The sequence below is a fragment of the Pezoporus wallicus genome, unplaced genomic scaffold (assembly GCF_028554395.1).
Source record: "Pezoporus wallicus isolate ANWC-B61680 ecotype Strahan unplaced genomic scaffold, APGP_CSIRO_Pwel_v1 contig_5352, whole genome shotgun sequence".
NCBI lineage: Eukaryota > Metazoa > Chordata > Aves > Psittaciformes > Psittacidae > Pezoporus > Pezoporus wallicus.
Window position 1 is genome coordinate 2641338 of NW_026639660.1, and position 17299 is coordinate 2658636.

Genomic DNA, 17299 nt, shown 5'->3' on the forward strand with positions numbered 1-17299 from the left:
GTAGGTAGGAAAGCAAAAAACCAAAACACTGAATTGTCGTCATTCCCTCTGAGGACCTTTTTGAGTGCCCTTGCCTAGTTTACTCAAAATTTTTTCCTATGTCCTATTTTTCCTCATAGTCCGTTGTGCTGCATTTGTGAGCTTTTGTTATCAGGTATTTTGGGTATTGCAAATACTACTGGAAATATGCTTATTAAAATGAGTTTAAAACTCCTAAAGTTGTCTCCACATTTCTGCACTGATCCAGTTTGGAGAAAGGAACAAGCCCACACTAAGGAGCACCAGAGTACGAGAAATGAAGGGGTTTACTTGTGCAGCTTTTTTTCCCCTCCAGAATGCAAATCTTGGTATTCTTCTTCTTTTGTTCTTACACTGCAGGCTGAGGCTGATCCAGCTTTCGGAAAGCTTTAAAATAACTGGCTTTAGTGCCAGGATGCAGGTTCTACAGCTTACATCAGTACTGTCAACAGAGGAATACTCTACTATCAGTACTAACTCCATTTTGTCCTCACCAGTAGAACAGAGCTTTACTGTTACCAGTTTGGAACGAAGCCATTCTTCTTTCCCTCCAGCCTTCATTGGGCCCTAACAAATCATGAGTTTCATCTTTGCCTCTTGTCTAGTAAGATCGTTGAGGAAGAATATAGAATCATAGGAGACCAGAAAACATGCAAATTGGGACCCAGTGAGATGTACTCTTGAACTCCACTAAAAGTGGCAGTATTAGGAATAGAGATATTACTGTTTATTTTAGTTCCAAAGTTAAAGGAGGAAAGTACTGTTGTTAGGTCTGTTTAGGATTTTTGCTTTCCTGTATATCCTGCAGCCTTGCTGGGTTGTTTTTTTTTCCGGTTGTCAGTTGGCTTCTGTTTCTCAAGACCTCAGAGACTGACTAGTCAAGTGGTGACACTGCCCCATGTACCACTGGATGGGACGTTTTAGGAGCTGACAGCGCACACTTCATTATTCTACATATGCTCACTGTGCTTATTCTTATTTTGTGCTGGGACCCAATTGCACTTGTGCAGCTGAAGAGGGAACAAAACCAGTCTTTTCCTCCCCATTTATAAGTGCCATAAGCCCCATGTGCTCACGGCAGGATGAGCAAGAAACAGCTGTGTTGTTTGGCCCAGCAATGCGTACTTCAGCCTCACCTGAAACCAGCTGCAGCGTGATCATATAGGAATAGCATGTTATCTCCCTGCAAAGTAGCCTCCCTGGAGTAGCCACATCCTCTGGCTTTGACAAACACATGCTCAAGTCAGGAGTGGTGCTTTGAGAGTGCCTACGGCACATGTGGACATCATCTGCCAACATTAGCTTGCATCATGCCTGTTTTCAGAAAGGAAGAATTTAATGTGCATTATCCTGTTGCAGATATCTATAATTCAGTGGTTTACTCACTTTTGCCTATTTCTCATTTTTTATTTTTGTGTATGAAGAAACGTTCATCCACCTTGTATCTAGTGCAAATAAGTGAAGATTGTTGAAAAGTTACTATCATTTGGGAACATTTTTGCATGTGGTTAAAGGCTGTTAGCTTTGTGTAATGCTGTGGGTACACACTTCCCCTTACTTGCCATCTTGAGACTTCTTTCTATTTAGATTTCACTTGGTGGAAATTCATCTGTTGTTAGCTGTGTCCTGAAACAATCCTCTCAGTGCGCATATCGGGAATTCTGGCCCATCTTGTCATGTTCCACTAGCAAACAGAAAACAGTATAAGGTTTGATTATCTTATTCCCCTCCTCTCTGCCGTGCTAAGCACAAAATGTAGCAAGCGCTTCAGAAGGGAGAGAAAGTAAAATCGAAAAGCAGAAAGAACTCTTTTGTATTAGATGAGACTTTGCTGTTACACATCTTTGTACCTAAGAGGGGAAAAAAAAAATGCATGCTTTGGGTTAAAGTCTTCTCCTTTATTCTTCTAACAAGACATGTAAAGCCACTTACAATGAATTTCTAGCAAGTACCAAGCTGAATGCAGTTTGAGTAATAATCCTTATTAACATGGTTTTCATTCTTTCCACATAAGAAAAAATGCATGCTCTAGTATGCGTCTAAATTATTAACATATACTCATATATTACTAATATATCGCACCACGTTGAATCCAGAACCAGAAGGATAGTATGTATTTGAGGACTATAATACAGATGATCTAAGCTCGGCCAATAAACAGAATTCCAGTGAAAGTACTTCACCGAGGTACCAGGGCCCACTTAGGTACCTACAGCTAATTTAGAAGTCGTTCTCCCCTGGTTACATGAAATGTGACCAGTTGTTTATGGCAAGATATTTAACAGTACGTACTAGGATTTTTATGTAAAACTGACAGTTTTGGTGTCCAAACATGACAGTCTCTCCTCGAGTGATTTGTATTAAAGCAACATCAAACCCTCCTGCATCTAACCAACCACCAGCACAAAAAAAAAGAGGCTGCCAAGTAACAGTTTATAAATCTGATCCAAAAGCTTCCTCAAGGCTACAAATTTGGTGCCCGAGTACAAATTTTGAATTTCCTAAACTTTAAGGTCTTTCTAAGTGTTAACGCTTTAAAGGAAATGCTTCATATTTGTTGGGAGGGGTGAGGGGGGTTAAAGGCAATACGTGCATGGCTTTTGAAAGTAAATAATGATCTGAACTTCAGTTATCTGTGAACATAGTCTTAGATTCAACGTCCTTACTAATTCCACCTGTGAATAAGAGCAGTCAGTTCTCAGCTGCAGTATGTAAAATCCCATCAGTTCTATATATTTCAGGTTATTTTCACATCACAGATATTAACAGGGCATTGTTTAGGCAAATATTTAAGTGTATACTGAAGTCTAAGCATATGCTAATATCCTGATTATCCACTGAATCCTGTATGATTTTTTCTATCAAACACATGCTGAAGCATGTTGTTGGATCGAGGTTACTCTAAGGTATATAAATCTATTTCTATTAATTACTTCAGAGTTCAATCTAGCAGCAACTCTTTTACAGACAGTTAATAGAAAAGTCATATCAACAACCTGAAAATTATGTTCCTTTACCAGCATGCCTTAGGTAGAGAGATATTTAACATTTTCTAGCAACAAAATACCTGAAACAACGACGATACCAAAAAAATAAGTATCCTTTTCCTATCATATTTTGTCCACAGACCTAGTGAAACCACTTTCAAAACCAGCCTGTTTACTGAATGCTTAATAACGTATGAGAGAGAAATTATAAGCCTGTAGACACAGACTGGTCCTGGTTTTCAAAAAAACAAAAAAAGGCAGATTTGTGTCTCATTTGCCTTCCAAACATCCATGACGCCTGCTTGACTAACCCTCAGTCACAGCTGTGTAAACAACAAACTTTTAAGCTGCTGAACAGATAATGGGAGGAGAAACCAACACATCATACGTAAAAGGGGAATAAACAATGACATGATAAGATTGTCTCCCCTTTCTCCTGGGGCAGCTTCTGGTGTTCTTGCTCTGGTAAACAGCATGAAAACTGCCATACTTTTTCTCCTGTTGATGATTTGGCTTTGATTCAGTTAAACAGATGGCAAATGGCCAAGGAAAATGTATAATCTGGTGTCTCCTCTCTCACCTTGGAGTAACAGATTTAGTTCAGTTGTGTTTCTGTGACACCATAGTCTTAACATAGCTCTTACCGGCTAGCAGTAGATACCACAAACTCACCCCACTTTATGAAATTCAGCACATTATGGAAAATTGTAATTATCTGATGAGGGGAGACCACAGACTAAACAAACAAATACGATATAAGCACTCAGCTGGGTGTTCCCTTTAATGTACAACTTAGTTACACTGGCTAAACACCAAAGGAAAGGTTGCCTTGTAGGGGACAAGATTGTACGGAGTTTGAATAGAGGTATCTTGCCAGCCCCTCAACCTCCCAAAAGAGAAACAGTCATTTTTCTGAAGAAAACAGAAAAAAATCCAATTGTCTGTTTGGAATTAGAAGCCTGAAGAACTATTACTCACATCCATACTATTGAAGTGCAACAAGAAGCAATCCATAGTGGCATTTTTAAACCTGCTTTTCTCAAAACAGATCTAATATTTGCATGCTTATTTGCATGCTCAGTAAAGTTGCCTTGCCCCATGTGCTTGGGACAATGGGGATGGGCAGCATTTGTGGGACAATCATTATCTTCAAGATCCCACCTCACAACCATTATTTTTTAAGTGGATGGGATTAGAAATAAAACCATCCTGTAACTGGCATAAAGAGGCTGAGCTTGATCTCCAGGAGATGGAGGTGGGAAGATGATGTGGTGAACTAGGCTTTACCAGCTATACCGATACATTACGTGGGCCAGCCTTAAACTTTTTAATGGAAAGAACTGCAAGGCGAGCAGAGGTAGTCTGTACACCACAACTCTTTGGGTCTTACTAATCTTGTAACATTTTGAAATGCACTGTCACTCGGGCATAAAGTTTCAGTTCCTGCCTGGATGCATGCGTTACTTGCGAAATTTCTTGCGCTTGGTATATTATGTGAAAGCCTGAGCAGCAACGAATGAAACCTCAAACAATGGACTATCAGCCAACGTGCAGTAAGTTCTAGTAGGTTTTTGTGAATTAAGGGTAATGAATTACACTAAGCATAATGAATTTCCCAGAATAAATAGGAAATAAAGTAATAGCCTCAAGATTTATCTATCTGAAGTTCCTGAAGAAAGTTTTGGGTATGATTAATAAATGTGAACATTTGTGATTTTAGAACTTGGTTACTTTATGGATGGCCATATTTTTTCACAAGTTTTTCATATTGATCAAGTGTGAATAACAATTTTATGTGACAGTTCCTTCTTCTGAGCTCGACGAGAATTTTTGTGGAAGTACAAGGTTAGATAGACAGAGTTCTGCAAAACATAGAAGCTTTAACTAGGTATTTCTTTTGAAACTCACTTCTTGGTGTACTTTAGGACTGCATTGCTTTAGAAAGGTTTTTGACTATTAAAGGGGGGGTTTATTGAATCTATGGAAGAGACTATTTTGCCTCCAGTCCTTATAAATACTGTGAGAGGACCCACTCAACTACTGAAGGCAGAAAATCTGACTTCTTGGCTGGATGCCTATTTTAAAGTAAAGCCACAGAGTCAGTTAACTTGACATCTGCATTATATTCCTCTGCTTACTGTGGAGTCAGTTGCTTACTTTTGCAAAATCTATAAAGGGCCTTGTATTCAAGTGTGGAACATGTTTTTTTTTCCCAGAGAAATTAAAAGGGGCTGGAAATGTTCATTCTTTTGAAAATTGGACCTTTTCAGTTTTTGTCTTAGCTCCTTTATCTGTAAAGCGAAGTTGTAATGTTTGCTCACCTTTCTGAAGAGCTTCCAAACTCATATGTGAAAAGCAGTACATCGGTAGTTGGGTACTTTAGTTAGGTAGCTGAGCATGAAAGCAGGTACTTCATGCACTGCATAAAAATAAAAGGTGCAAATGTGAAGAATCCCTTTGAGGCCAAGGTGGACAGCAGGTCTGAAAAAGTCAAAGGAAGGTTATCAACTTCCATCATTCTTTGTAAGAACAAAAGTTCAACCAAAATTCGTACTTAACCGTTCTCTTCCCTACTTGACAATGCTGTTTTTCACTGTGGTGAAATTGAGGCATAGGGGCTGTTCTGATTCTGTAAAATTGATTCATTTCACGTCATCTTATGTGATTTATGGTTTTTTTCTCACCTTTAGAACTCCCAGCAGAGCCTGATGAACATGAAGATGGAAAGAAGGAATGCTATTACAATCTGAACGATGCTAATTTCTGTGACAATGTGCTTACATCCAATGTAACCAAACAAGAATGCTGCTGTACCTTGGGTGCTGGCTGGGGTGATAACTGTGAAATCTTCCCATGCCCTGTCTTTGGAACTGGTAAGAGGAGGCCCTCTATCCCTTCAGTCTTTTGAAGCATTGTGTTTACGTTAACAGTAATGTGCTTTGCCTTCAGAGAAGGCTTGCCCATTAAATCACACATTCTGTAGTATTTAGTCATGACTTAACCATGGGAGATTTCCACAGTGGAAAAGTTAGCAAGTTAATAGGAATAACTCATAGAATCATAGAATGGTTAAGGTCGGAAAAGACCTTAATATCATCTAGTTCCAACCCCCTGCCATGGGCAAGGATGCCTCAAACCTAGACCATGTCACCCAAGGCTCTGTCCAACCTGGCCTAAACACTGCCAGGGATGGAGCATTCACATACCTGGTGTAGATCCACTGCCTTCACTACAGTTACCCCAGGCATAAAACCAGCCTGTTTTTGAACAGCATTATCTCAACTGATTTTAAACAAAGTTGGATTCTCACAGAAACTTTTTCTAGATGCTGCAACATGTTAGATTTTTTTCCCACAAGCCGGGAAACAAAGGTAAGCCTTACAATGGTTTTGAGTCTGCAGCTATTCCTTGTAATGTTGTTTTTACAGCACTAAGAATTACTGATGTATAAGATGACATTAGTTTTACATTTGCTACTTACTGAATAATTCAGTTAATCATGTTGTCTACAGACCATTGTTTAACCTCTAAATATTAAATTAGAAAAACATAGCCATATGACATTTGTCACAAATATTAAAAACAGTGCTTGAAACATAAAGAGTGATGGCTGAAATTCAAAATCCATCTGGAAAAAATCACATAAGAGAGAACATGTGTAAAATTTTTGAGATTAAACACTAAAGATTATTATTCACACAAATGTATCATCAAGTTTAATTCCTGTTTTAACTATACTTTAGAACCAGTGAAACTGAAAAAAAATGTATTATGAAAAGAGCCTCTGTGCTTGGATAGGCTTATTTGGTTTTGTAGTCTCCCAGACACTTTAAATAATTTTCCTTTGTAATCCACACCATGTTCTCCTGTTGCAGTCAATTAGTGTTTTTCCTGTATAAGGACTGAAGAATGTGGACAGGGGCTTGTATCTCAGTTGGGGTATGTCTAGATTGCAGCTTGCAGTATAGCTCAGAGAGGCTCATGCTAGCTTTAATTAAGATAATTTGGCTACTGGTATTGTTATAACTGCAGTGCACCATAAAACCAAGGAAGGAGTATATTCTCCTGCCAAGCAGCAAGAGAAACTAGTTTGCATGGAGCTCTGTGATGCTGTGGGTATCCTAGCTAGGTTTTTCAAACCTAGCTCTACCAACGGGGAGCAAGAGAAAGCCAGGCCATAGTGTCAGCATCCCCTACTTAGCTAAAGGTGTGCATGACTTCCTGATAGATGTGGATAAGGCAAAACATTGCCTCAGATTTCTCAAAATACCCTGAAACACATATGCAATACATACATATGCAACTTTTTCTTAATAACGTAATTTTTTGCTTGCTTTCTCTCCTAGCTGAATTTAGTGATTTGTGTCCTGAAGGAAAAGGTTTCATTCCCACTGGAGAATCATCTTACGGGCTTCTCGCTCAGAATTACAAAGGTCAGTACTGACTTGTATTACATTTAGTTATTTCAGAAGTTCTGGTAGTTGACTAGAAATGTCAGCCAGCAATGTAAATATACTAATTCAAATTGTATTAGGTGATAAAAGCAGTTTATGGCATGAAGCATTACTGAAAATCATCCTCTGACAAATTGTTAAGAATGCCAATTATAGTCTTTGCAATATTCTGGTTTAATTGGTACTAAGTGCTATATACTGTGAGAGTAGCTGCTGACACCGCAAACCTCAAGTATTCATTTACATATGAATTGCAAAACCACCTTAAATTTGTAAATAAATGTGTGAGGAGTTGGAAGAGAGAAAGAACTTCTGTTAAACATTAGACCTACAAGTTAGAATGGATATAAAAACTGAAGAGAAGTTCAACAATGATATTTTCATTACAGACCTTCATGAAATAGTTGAACAAAAAGGCTGTAGAGAAATATGAGTGATAGGAGTTAGTGGGTGTAAGCAGGAGGGAGCTAAGAAGGAAGAATGAGATTAGTGAAATTCCTTTTCAAGTTTGAGAAGTACCTATCAATATGAATAATTTGTGAGATTCATTTTCCTTGGCATAAATACATGGTATTTGTGTTAGCTAAAATAAAGTCAACATTTTATCTTTGGATTACTTAGCAGCTACAGGATCTTTAGAAAAGCACGGGTGTTAATGTATCTGTTCCTGTTGGAATTGCTGTTTTACAAGTCAAGGAGTAAATGTAGAAAGTACTCTGTTCATATCACATAAAAAGATGTTAATAGAGCCATAGTATCAGCTGGTTGATAGATAAGCATTTCTCAGAGTTGCTTCTAGCTAAATCACTTAATCTGTCAGACCTAATCCTGAGAGATAGCAAAAACTGGTGGGACTTGAAAGGTTTTGGGTTTCTTTCCTAGCAATTGTTATGTATCTTTTTTGAACTACCTTTCCTCACTGAGGACACTACAAGGTCAGTTTTCCTTTCGAGTTCGTGACTAGAACATGTTTCAGTTCAGTTCTCTTAGTAATTTTTTTTGTGTTATCCTCACAAGGTGTTTCTTTGCACCTGTAAAGTTCATGGGACGTGGAAAAGATACTAAAGGTTATAAAGCACCAATAACCAGATTCATTCAAATTAATGTGGGCATTTAAATGGGGTAACTCATGTAAGACCTCTACTCTCTGGAGGTGTTGCTTTGTCCACCAACCTGCAGTAAAGAACAAAGTGCCATGGGGTGAATCCAGACCCAAGACTAATGGGAGCAGAGTTGGATAGACCTACAAGTTACATCTAGCCAAGTCAGAACACTGTCACAGAGCTCATCTTAAAGGACTTAATACTCTCTGAGAGGATTTTTCTTCAGGGATTCCTTAAGTGTGCTGTTTGTCTTTGCGATCTAAGATATCTGTATATCTTTACAATGTAGATTTAGGACATGCTGTGTGTACAGTGCCTCAGAGAAAGTCTGCTTTGTTTTTGCTGTGCTATCTCAGAGTTGATAACATCTCTGGCTGCCATAAATATTGAAGTGAGGAAATAGTTCATCTGGAACTATCTTCCACAAATCCTTGCCATAATAAGACTTTTTCTGTTTTCAGTAAGTTTATTTTGTAATAACCTTAGGAATGGCACAATGGCCAAACAATAAATGGATAAGTACTTTTAGTAATATGACCATTACAGCGTGCTAGGACATCTAGTCTGATCCTCTGTTACACTAACTCTTATGTTCCTTTTGCTTTCATCTACAAGCTTCTGCTTGTAGGAGCAACTCTTTATTTCTCAATTGGAAACAATTGTCAGAAGTGAACATACTCAGCTAGCCTTCCCTGACTTTACTCTCAGGCTTTCCCATTCTTCCACAGACATAAATCCATGTTCCACAGGAAAAAGCAGATGGTGTACATAACATTTCTTACTAATCTTTTCATCGTTCTTGTTGCTGGACAGTCAAACTTAAAATATTTAATGTTGAAGTGGCTGGAAGACTGGCTATAAAAATAAATAGCTCTATAGCCCTTTCAGTTCTTCCGGGAAAAGTAAACATTTGCATAATTCACCTTTAAAACTGCTGTACAGCTGGAAATTACAGCTTTGGGCTGAAATCTGTGTTGCCCAAGAGTAGATGGGGAGTAAACTATAGGGGAGAGTGGATAAAGATAACTGGTATTGAAAGGAGGATCACCTGCTTTACATTGTGCTTTTTATTGCCATTTGTGATACCAGCCTCACTTTAACAGGCTATTCTAGCTAGGTCTAGCAAATGAAAAGTAGGTTTGGAAAAAGGAAGTGAATGGAATTCCAACAGCAACAAATACATAAATACAAGACTGGGGAAAAATGTGTACAACTGTGAAAAGCTATATATGAGCTGGCATATATTTTCCATGAAACCTCCTGAAAACATTTAGCCCCATTTGAAAGTGTGGTAGATTCTCTTTGATAGCTGTAATGGGATCTGTAGTAGTTGCAGCCTAGTATCTAGCAACAAACACAGTTGGTCCTGTGTGGTGGGAAGTATCCACAGAATTTGTGCATACAGAAGTCACAAGCAGTGCAGATATGAAGATTCCCGACCCAGCATAGCAGTCACCAAACTGTATGGAAAGAGGAGAGCACTCACAAAAACCATCCATTGCCATAACTGCTTAGTTAGTTTTGTAATTAGATTGTGTGATTAAATTAGATCCATGGTGGGAACCCCTTGGCTGAAGCAAATTATACTGGAAAATACAGGCCATATTTTACATCTGGTTTGTTTGGAGTGATACCAAAGGAAAGAAAGGGATGCTACAGATTCTTCCAGTCTTTGTGTGCCACAGAACTTAATTCTGACCAAGGGAAAGGGAAAGTCATGGTCCACCAGTTTTTCCTTTCCTATTCTAGCTACAAGCACACCATAGCCTTCCACAGCAGTTGTTTTTATCCAGTGGATATCTGTGCTCTTGGGGCCTTCTGTTTAAAGTGAAGTTTCCTTGAACAGAGAAGTATAGAGGCTTTATTCCATCCTGCTTCTCTGCATGGCCTCATAGTAATTATGGTAACACGGCCTTTAATGTTTACTCCCCAGATGCTGATGAATGCCAACTCTTTGGACAAGAAATCTGTAAAAATGGCTTCTGTTTGAATACGCAGCCAGGTTACGAGTGCTACTGCAAACAAGGCACATACTATGACCCTGTTAAGCTCCAGTGCTTTGGTAAGTTTATTTAAAGTGGTCTTGTCACCATAATGGTATGCAGATGGGCAAAACAAGCAAAGTTGTACGGCAGGATTCTCATCAGAACTGCAGTATTCCCAGCAAGGGGAAGAACACTGGGCCTCCAAACTCCTCTAGCAGCTTTTTAAGAGGCATTGGGTCATTTCCCTTCATTTCTGCTTGGCTGGGCAGCAATTCTGGCTGACATGGCAATGGCATGTAGAGCAGGCTTTGCTTTATTTGCTTCCTTTTTCAGCAAATTGTTCCCAGGAGTTTGCATCTCCGAAACAGCCTCTTGTGCTCTTCTGAGTGCATAGGCAAGGCAGCACAAAGTGATCAGAAGTGACTTTCTCTTTGTCTGCACGCTACTTCTTCACTCTGCCAAAGTACAATTTAGCCTTCTGTTCTTTGTATATGTGGTTAGCAGTGCAATCCTGCATGTTGAAGCTCACCTTTCACTTGGTAAGTTTACTATAATAAATGAAATTAACAGAGTTTGGTTTGGACAGATATTTTCCACAAGGAGTTAATATGCAATGTGAAATTACAGTTCAGGTCATCGATAAGTCCGTTTTAGTCGCACAACCTTGTATTCATGTGGTTCTGCTATTCAACTGAAAATTACTCATAACCATGACCCTGGCTTTTACTTTGTAAGCAGAAAACTATGTATAATGTGCAGAATAGCATAATGAAAGGAAGTAATTTTTGCAACCACTGTAAGAGAGCTTTTCACCTTCAGATTCTATGATTGTTTTTTACAAAAGGTGGGGTTTTGCTGATTTAATGTAATTTATCCAAAGGAAAATAGCCTGCACTTCCATTTGAGCTAAATTTCTGCTTTTCCTTTCCAAGACAAACTAAGGAATAGAACTACTGTGGCTAGGTAAGGCAATCCCTTTTGATAAGCTCATGAAGGATCTCAGAGAGTATTGCCATCTCTAATGCCTGCTGGTACTGTCTTAAAGGGATAGGAACATGAGAAGCAGTTGCAGCTGTGCTTGATGAAGGGTATGCCTGGCACTCCAAGCCCCCCAGCAACCCAACTCATCCAGATTCTCCCTAATGCTGGAGGACTAGAGGTCAGCATCCTGCTGATCTGCCCATCCTTCTTCATGGGCACAGGCAGGATTCTGCTGCCAGCAACTGGTATTTGTGGTAATTAACAGAAGGCATGCAGAGAAATCTGTTCCTAATATTAACACAATGCGACTACTTTGTGCTGGCTCTCCTTGATACATTTCCTTCCATTTTAAAGACACGGATGAATGTCAGGACCCAAACAGCTGTATTGATGGCCAGTGCATTAACACAGAAGGATCTTACAACTGTTTCTGTACACACCCAATGGTTCTGGACTCAACAGAAAAGCGATGCATCAGACCAGCAGATTCAAGTGGTATGATCCATTATACATGTTACTGCAGTGAGTGCACCTCTGTGAGGTGGTGCTGACATGCCTACATATCCCAGTAAGCTTAGGCTGGGTCATGCTTGGATGAGCCTGCTCTTTTGGAGGATTTTGGAAAGCAATGCTTGGACCATCATCTGTTGATCCAGAAGGCATCATGATGTAGGACTCCACAGGGCTCCACTTTACCAATGCAGATAGGAGATTGATGGAAGTATTAATGAGATTAGGTTTGGGCTGGGGAGTCTCCAGCCCCCTGAATCACCAGCTTTGTGTCTGCCCCATCCAGCCTTGTAGGTAATGTGGCACATCTTACTAAGACTGGGGTTTGGCTATGGGCTGACTGTGGAGATTCAGTTCAGAGTGAGTGACTGCTTCTAGCAAAGCAAAGAATAAAAACAGAGGTAACAGGGTATAGGAGGGAATAGCTGAAATTTTATCTGTGCTTTCAACTGATTAATATTGAGGCTATATCAAACACACATTTTCAAGCTCTTGGCTGCAGTGTCATTGTTTAAGAGTTTTGCATGTTCTTTTAAATTCAGTAGACACTGATTTCAGAAAAAAAAGATGAGATTCTTAGAAACATCTCAGAAATCCAGAGCATTATGCAGTCTGCACAGCTTTGTCCATGCCACACACATCTTTAAAAGAAATGTTACAATGGGTTTGATTACCACTGGCGCTGTATAGCCATAAATCCAGACCTCTGGTCCCTGCAACTTGCAATGAATTTTCCTAAGATGCATCTGTGAAAAGAAATGGGAATACCAACTGCATGCCAGCTTTAGGCACTCCAAATTATAAGACTGATACTTTTGAGGAGTAATGTGGTCATCCTCTTGCCTGAAACTGTGGAAGAACCACAGCATTTGTATTGTTCAATCTTCAGTTAAACAAACCAAGAGCAGGGTTGTCCTTTGTGTTCATCTAGGATGTGAAGGGAATGCAAGGGCCCAAAGGGTCTCCTGTCCTGCGATACTGGCGCTGACACAGCAATGATCTTACCTAGCACAAAGCACTCAAGCCTTTATCACACTGTCAATGTCCTCCCCAGTGCAGAGAAGCAGGAGGCAGGATGGTTCCTTTGCTGCCAGCAGAACTTGGAGTTGGTAGCAGAGGCCCGCTGCTGCTCTTCATGGCTTGCTGTGGCAAGTTCTCAGTAGAAATAAGCATCTAAATGCTGATCACCTTTGCACTTTCAGAGCTCACCATTCTACTCTTGATCTATTGGTTGCAATTCTGTACTCACCCATGCTTCAGTGCATCATGTGAAAATGCAGTACAGATAATGCAGACAAAACAGAACCTTGGTTTGTGACATTTATTTTTTACTGTATGTTGGAACAAAATCAAAAACTTGCAGATGTCTTTACAAAACAATTGTGCTGAGCTTTTTGCATTCCAAGTGGAAGATTAAGTTTACAGTTCCTCTCCCTCTGATCAGCAGCTATCAGAGATTGCTAGGACTAGGAATTGCTCCTACTGAGATCTTTGTCAGAACTAGTATGCCTCTGAAATAGTCCAGCTTTCACAAAAATACATGTTTTTGTTAATGTTCTTAAGAAGGTGACAGTAGTTCATAGCAGTATTCTGTCTCTGACAATAGCTGTAAGTGGATGATTAGGGACCAGAAGAGCAGATAAACAATACTTCTTCCCAGCACTCTCCCAGCCTCCAGCTATTTTCAGCTCAGGGGATTTCCTGAGCCTGATGTAGTTTGTCTGTTTCATTACTCAAACTCTCTTCCAAGTATTTGTTCAGTCTCCCGTTGAGCCCTTCTAAAATTTTTGTTCAGCTCTGCCCTAGTTGTAAAAGTTCTTTCAGATGCCACTGTCAGCAATATAAGAAAAGCAAAATAACTTCTAAAGATTCACTCCATCCTTGGTGTGTTCCTTACGTACTCACCTCTGTCTTAATACTGTTTTTTGTCAAGCTCTCTTAACTTCCATGGGAGCAGAGCTGAGTCAGTGTTAAGCATTCAGCACTGACTACTGGTTTAGGAAGTTTATTTCTTGGGTGTCCAACCCAATGTGTTTTTAAATTGGCCTAATAGTGTCAAATGAGAACCCTTTAAGTTTTTTGCAAAGCTGAATAAAGGATGAGCCACCTCAAGCCTTAAATAAGGTCATAACTTCTCAGTTTAAATTTGTATTCAGCAATGTGTATAAAGCTAGGTTCTTTTTCTAATCTAAGTTTAGAAAATTCTGCATTATGTCAGTATCTTTTTCTAAATAACAGCACTGCAATGATGATCTAATACTGTCTTCTTCACCAGAACAAACCGAAGAAACTGAGGTCTACCAGGATCTTTGCTGGCAGCATCTAAGTGATGATTTCGTTTGTAGTCGACCTCTGGTTGGAAAGCAGACTACATATACTGAGTGCTGTTGCCTATACGGTGAAGCCTGGGGCATGCAGTGCGCACTGTGTCCTATGAAGGAGTCAGGTAAGGAAATGTACATGTCAATTCTTGGAATGAAATCTGAAATACTTATCAGTTTAATCCCTTGCATTTATACTCGGGCTAATAGCATAAGAGAGAACAACAAACCCTAACCCTTCAAGAACTAACGGAAATTTTTCTCATTAATTAAAGGGAATTCATTACAGTCTGCATTGTGAAAATGTAGCTGCTTTTATTTTTGGGCACTTACAGGACCCGTTTCCTTCAAGTGGGACTATCAGTGATTGGCAGTTCAGAACCCTGGTGGAAACAGGAGGGCATTTTAAGAATAGCAGTGTTTCTTAACATACCCGACAAAAGCCATCTATGAAGACAGAGGCACAGTTCATGTGCACACACATGCATGATACTCAGCAGGTTACATAACTGTTTTAGATTTTTGTTGCTAGTGTTACAGTTGAACTGCACTAACTTCTCTGCCCCATATAAACTTCTCCAGGGCCTAGTTTGGATGTAGCTTTCTTACTACAAATGTCTCTTTCAGTAGTATTGTTTTCCATACAGGAATATTGTGCTACACTAGTAAACCATTTTATTCATATCAGACCTGGTTTTTCACTTGGTCCCGTGTTACTCTGACTGTAACATTAGGGCTAAAGTAGCACGTGTTTTATTTGTAGCAAGTTAAAACTACAGTCAAGCTCAGTGAAGCATTAACGTGATTGTGTCTACCTGAGTTTTATGTATTTATAATTTACTTGCAATGTCCCTGAACCTGTTCTTATATACCTTTACTTGTTTGAGTTTGCTTTGGAAGTGCAGCAACTGAAAAAAGTGCCTGGTTTTGATGGTGTTGGCTGGAGTAACTGCTGACTGACGCTTACCCCAGAAGGAGACTGAGGAAGAAAAATAGGGCATGACAGCGGCTTGATTTATAAGATATGGAAATCTCTGAAATGTCTTTGTCAGAACAAATCTTACAGGAGGACATTCCCAGGCAGTGAGTTACTACATCTGCTAGAATAACAATTGCAATGGAACGAAATGTAATAGTAAAAAAAAAAAAAAGGGCAATAGCTAATAGCAAGAATTGTTGCTATGACCTGGACTTCCTCAGGTGGAAAGATAGAGAGGATGAAGGAAAGCTGTTCCTTGCGGAGAGAGTTAAGGTAGGCTTGAGACTTGCTTCTGAATAGTTCTAGCTAGTTACATTTAAAGCAGGATAAATCTGAAAAGGAACAGAGAAGGACTACCAAGATGGTCAGGGAATGGAGAACCTGTCTGACAAGAGAAGACAAGCCTATATGCAGAGCAAAGGTTGTAAATAGTTGAACTCTTTCACAGCAGAGTCATGAAGGATTCCCACAAGCTTTTAAATTAAACAGTGTTGATGTGAGGAAAAAATTGGAACAAGTTCAGTCTGAACACATGTAGGCTTGAAATTAGATGGATTTTGATCATTAGGACTGCAGGATTCCAGAGCAGCAATCCTGTGACAACAGTGGGGTACCGATCCCAACTAGCTCTCTGAAGAAACTTAAATTCATTTTAGAGATTACATGAAGGCTCCTGATGGATAACACGCTAAACATCACTTGGATGACCCTCAGTCAAAGCTGATGAGCGTTATGTTGGACCATAAAATCCTTCTCCCTCCAGACATAAGATAATTTTTATTTGAAGTTAATATGCATTGTGAAGTATCTGCTTTAACCGAAACTACAAGGCACGCTTTGATCCCAAATATTTTAAATCATCCTTATAGATTGGAACATAGTTAAAAAAACCAAAAGCACATTGAATCTTTATGACATCAGGACAAATAGACAAGCTTACATTTCTTAGTGGAGGTGGTGCATGCTCATTTGTCCTCACACACAAATGCACGCTCCCACACAGAAACCTGGAAAACTTTCTCTGGTTTCAGAACATTTACCAAGAAAAATTTAAAGCTGACTGAACCGAATAAATGATTTATTTGACATGTCTTCAGTCTGTAGTACTTAAAGTGATATCATTGGCTTGAGAGAGTGCTTTCGCACCTCTGGGCCAAGAGGTCAGAGGTTCAAGTCCTGGCTGGGGAACCAGGAATTTCTCCATTTTTAAATACTTGTGTATTGTGTTGGCCAGATTTACAACTGAAAGTGTTTGCTTATTTCCCAAGTTAGGGACCTTGTGAAGATTTGTAACACATCTTAAAGAAGAGCTAGGGATGTGAAAAGCGTTATCACTGGAAGACTTTCACCATAAAATGGGTTGGATCACAGAACAGGTCACTTGCTTATCTGTGGTTTCCTTTTGCCTTTTTTATGCTCCTCTTGCATTTGAGGATCTAGATGCTGCACTTGGAAAGAAGGAAATACAGGCCTACCACCATAAGTGATACATTTGCAAGTTCCTTCTATGACAAACTCATGCTTTATTGAAAGAATCTCTAACTTTTGTGTCCCAGCTTATCTTCAGAGCAGTTCCATTTTTCATTGCAAGATTTAAAATTCCTTTTTAAGTAGCATCTGACATAAAATCAGGGGGAAGATAGAGAACTTCTCTAAAAACTGATCCATATAAATGAGAAAGAAATCTGGCCTTTCACCAGCATGAAAACAGAATTTAGGTAACTGATAAGGTCTCTAAAAACTACTAATGAGTGCTTGATCAAAGAAACCCCACTGAAGATGAAGCTAAACAGTCAGAGTTTGAGACAAAAATAAGTAGCACCTGTTGAAGTATTGCAGCTGAACAACATCATCTTAACAACAGTAAGACTCATTTGTATTTTGATAACAGTATCAAGGAGGAAACTCAAAATACTAGTATCAAAGCCCTGGTCAAAATAGTGCAAACATGAACTGTAGTG

At 39.3% G+C, this 17299-nt stretch overlaps 1 protein-coding gene across 5 annotated transcripts in view; it reads left to right on the top strand.

Annotated features, from left to right (window-relative positions):
• LTBP1 (latent transforming growth factor beta binding protein 1) overlaps positions 1-17299 on the top strand; it is a 197738-nt gene that overhangs the window by 167611 nt on the left and 12828 nt on the right. For all 5 annotated transcript variants that reach the window (XM_057415458.1, XM_057415455.1, XM_057415457.1 and 2 more), the window contains 5 exons: positions 5696-5878; positions 7352-7438; positions 10496-10624; positions 11883-12023; positions 14314-14484. In XM_057415458.1, the coding sequence (XP_057271441.1) occupies positions 5696-5878; positions 7352-7438; positions 10496-10624; positions 11883-12023; positions 14314-14484 (711 nt within the window). The remainder of the gene's footprint in view (positions 1-5695; positions 5879-7351; positions 7439-10495; positions 10625-11882; positions 12024-14313; positions 14485-17299) is intronic.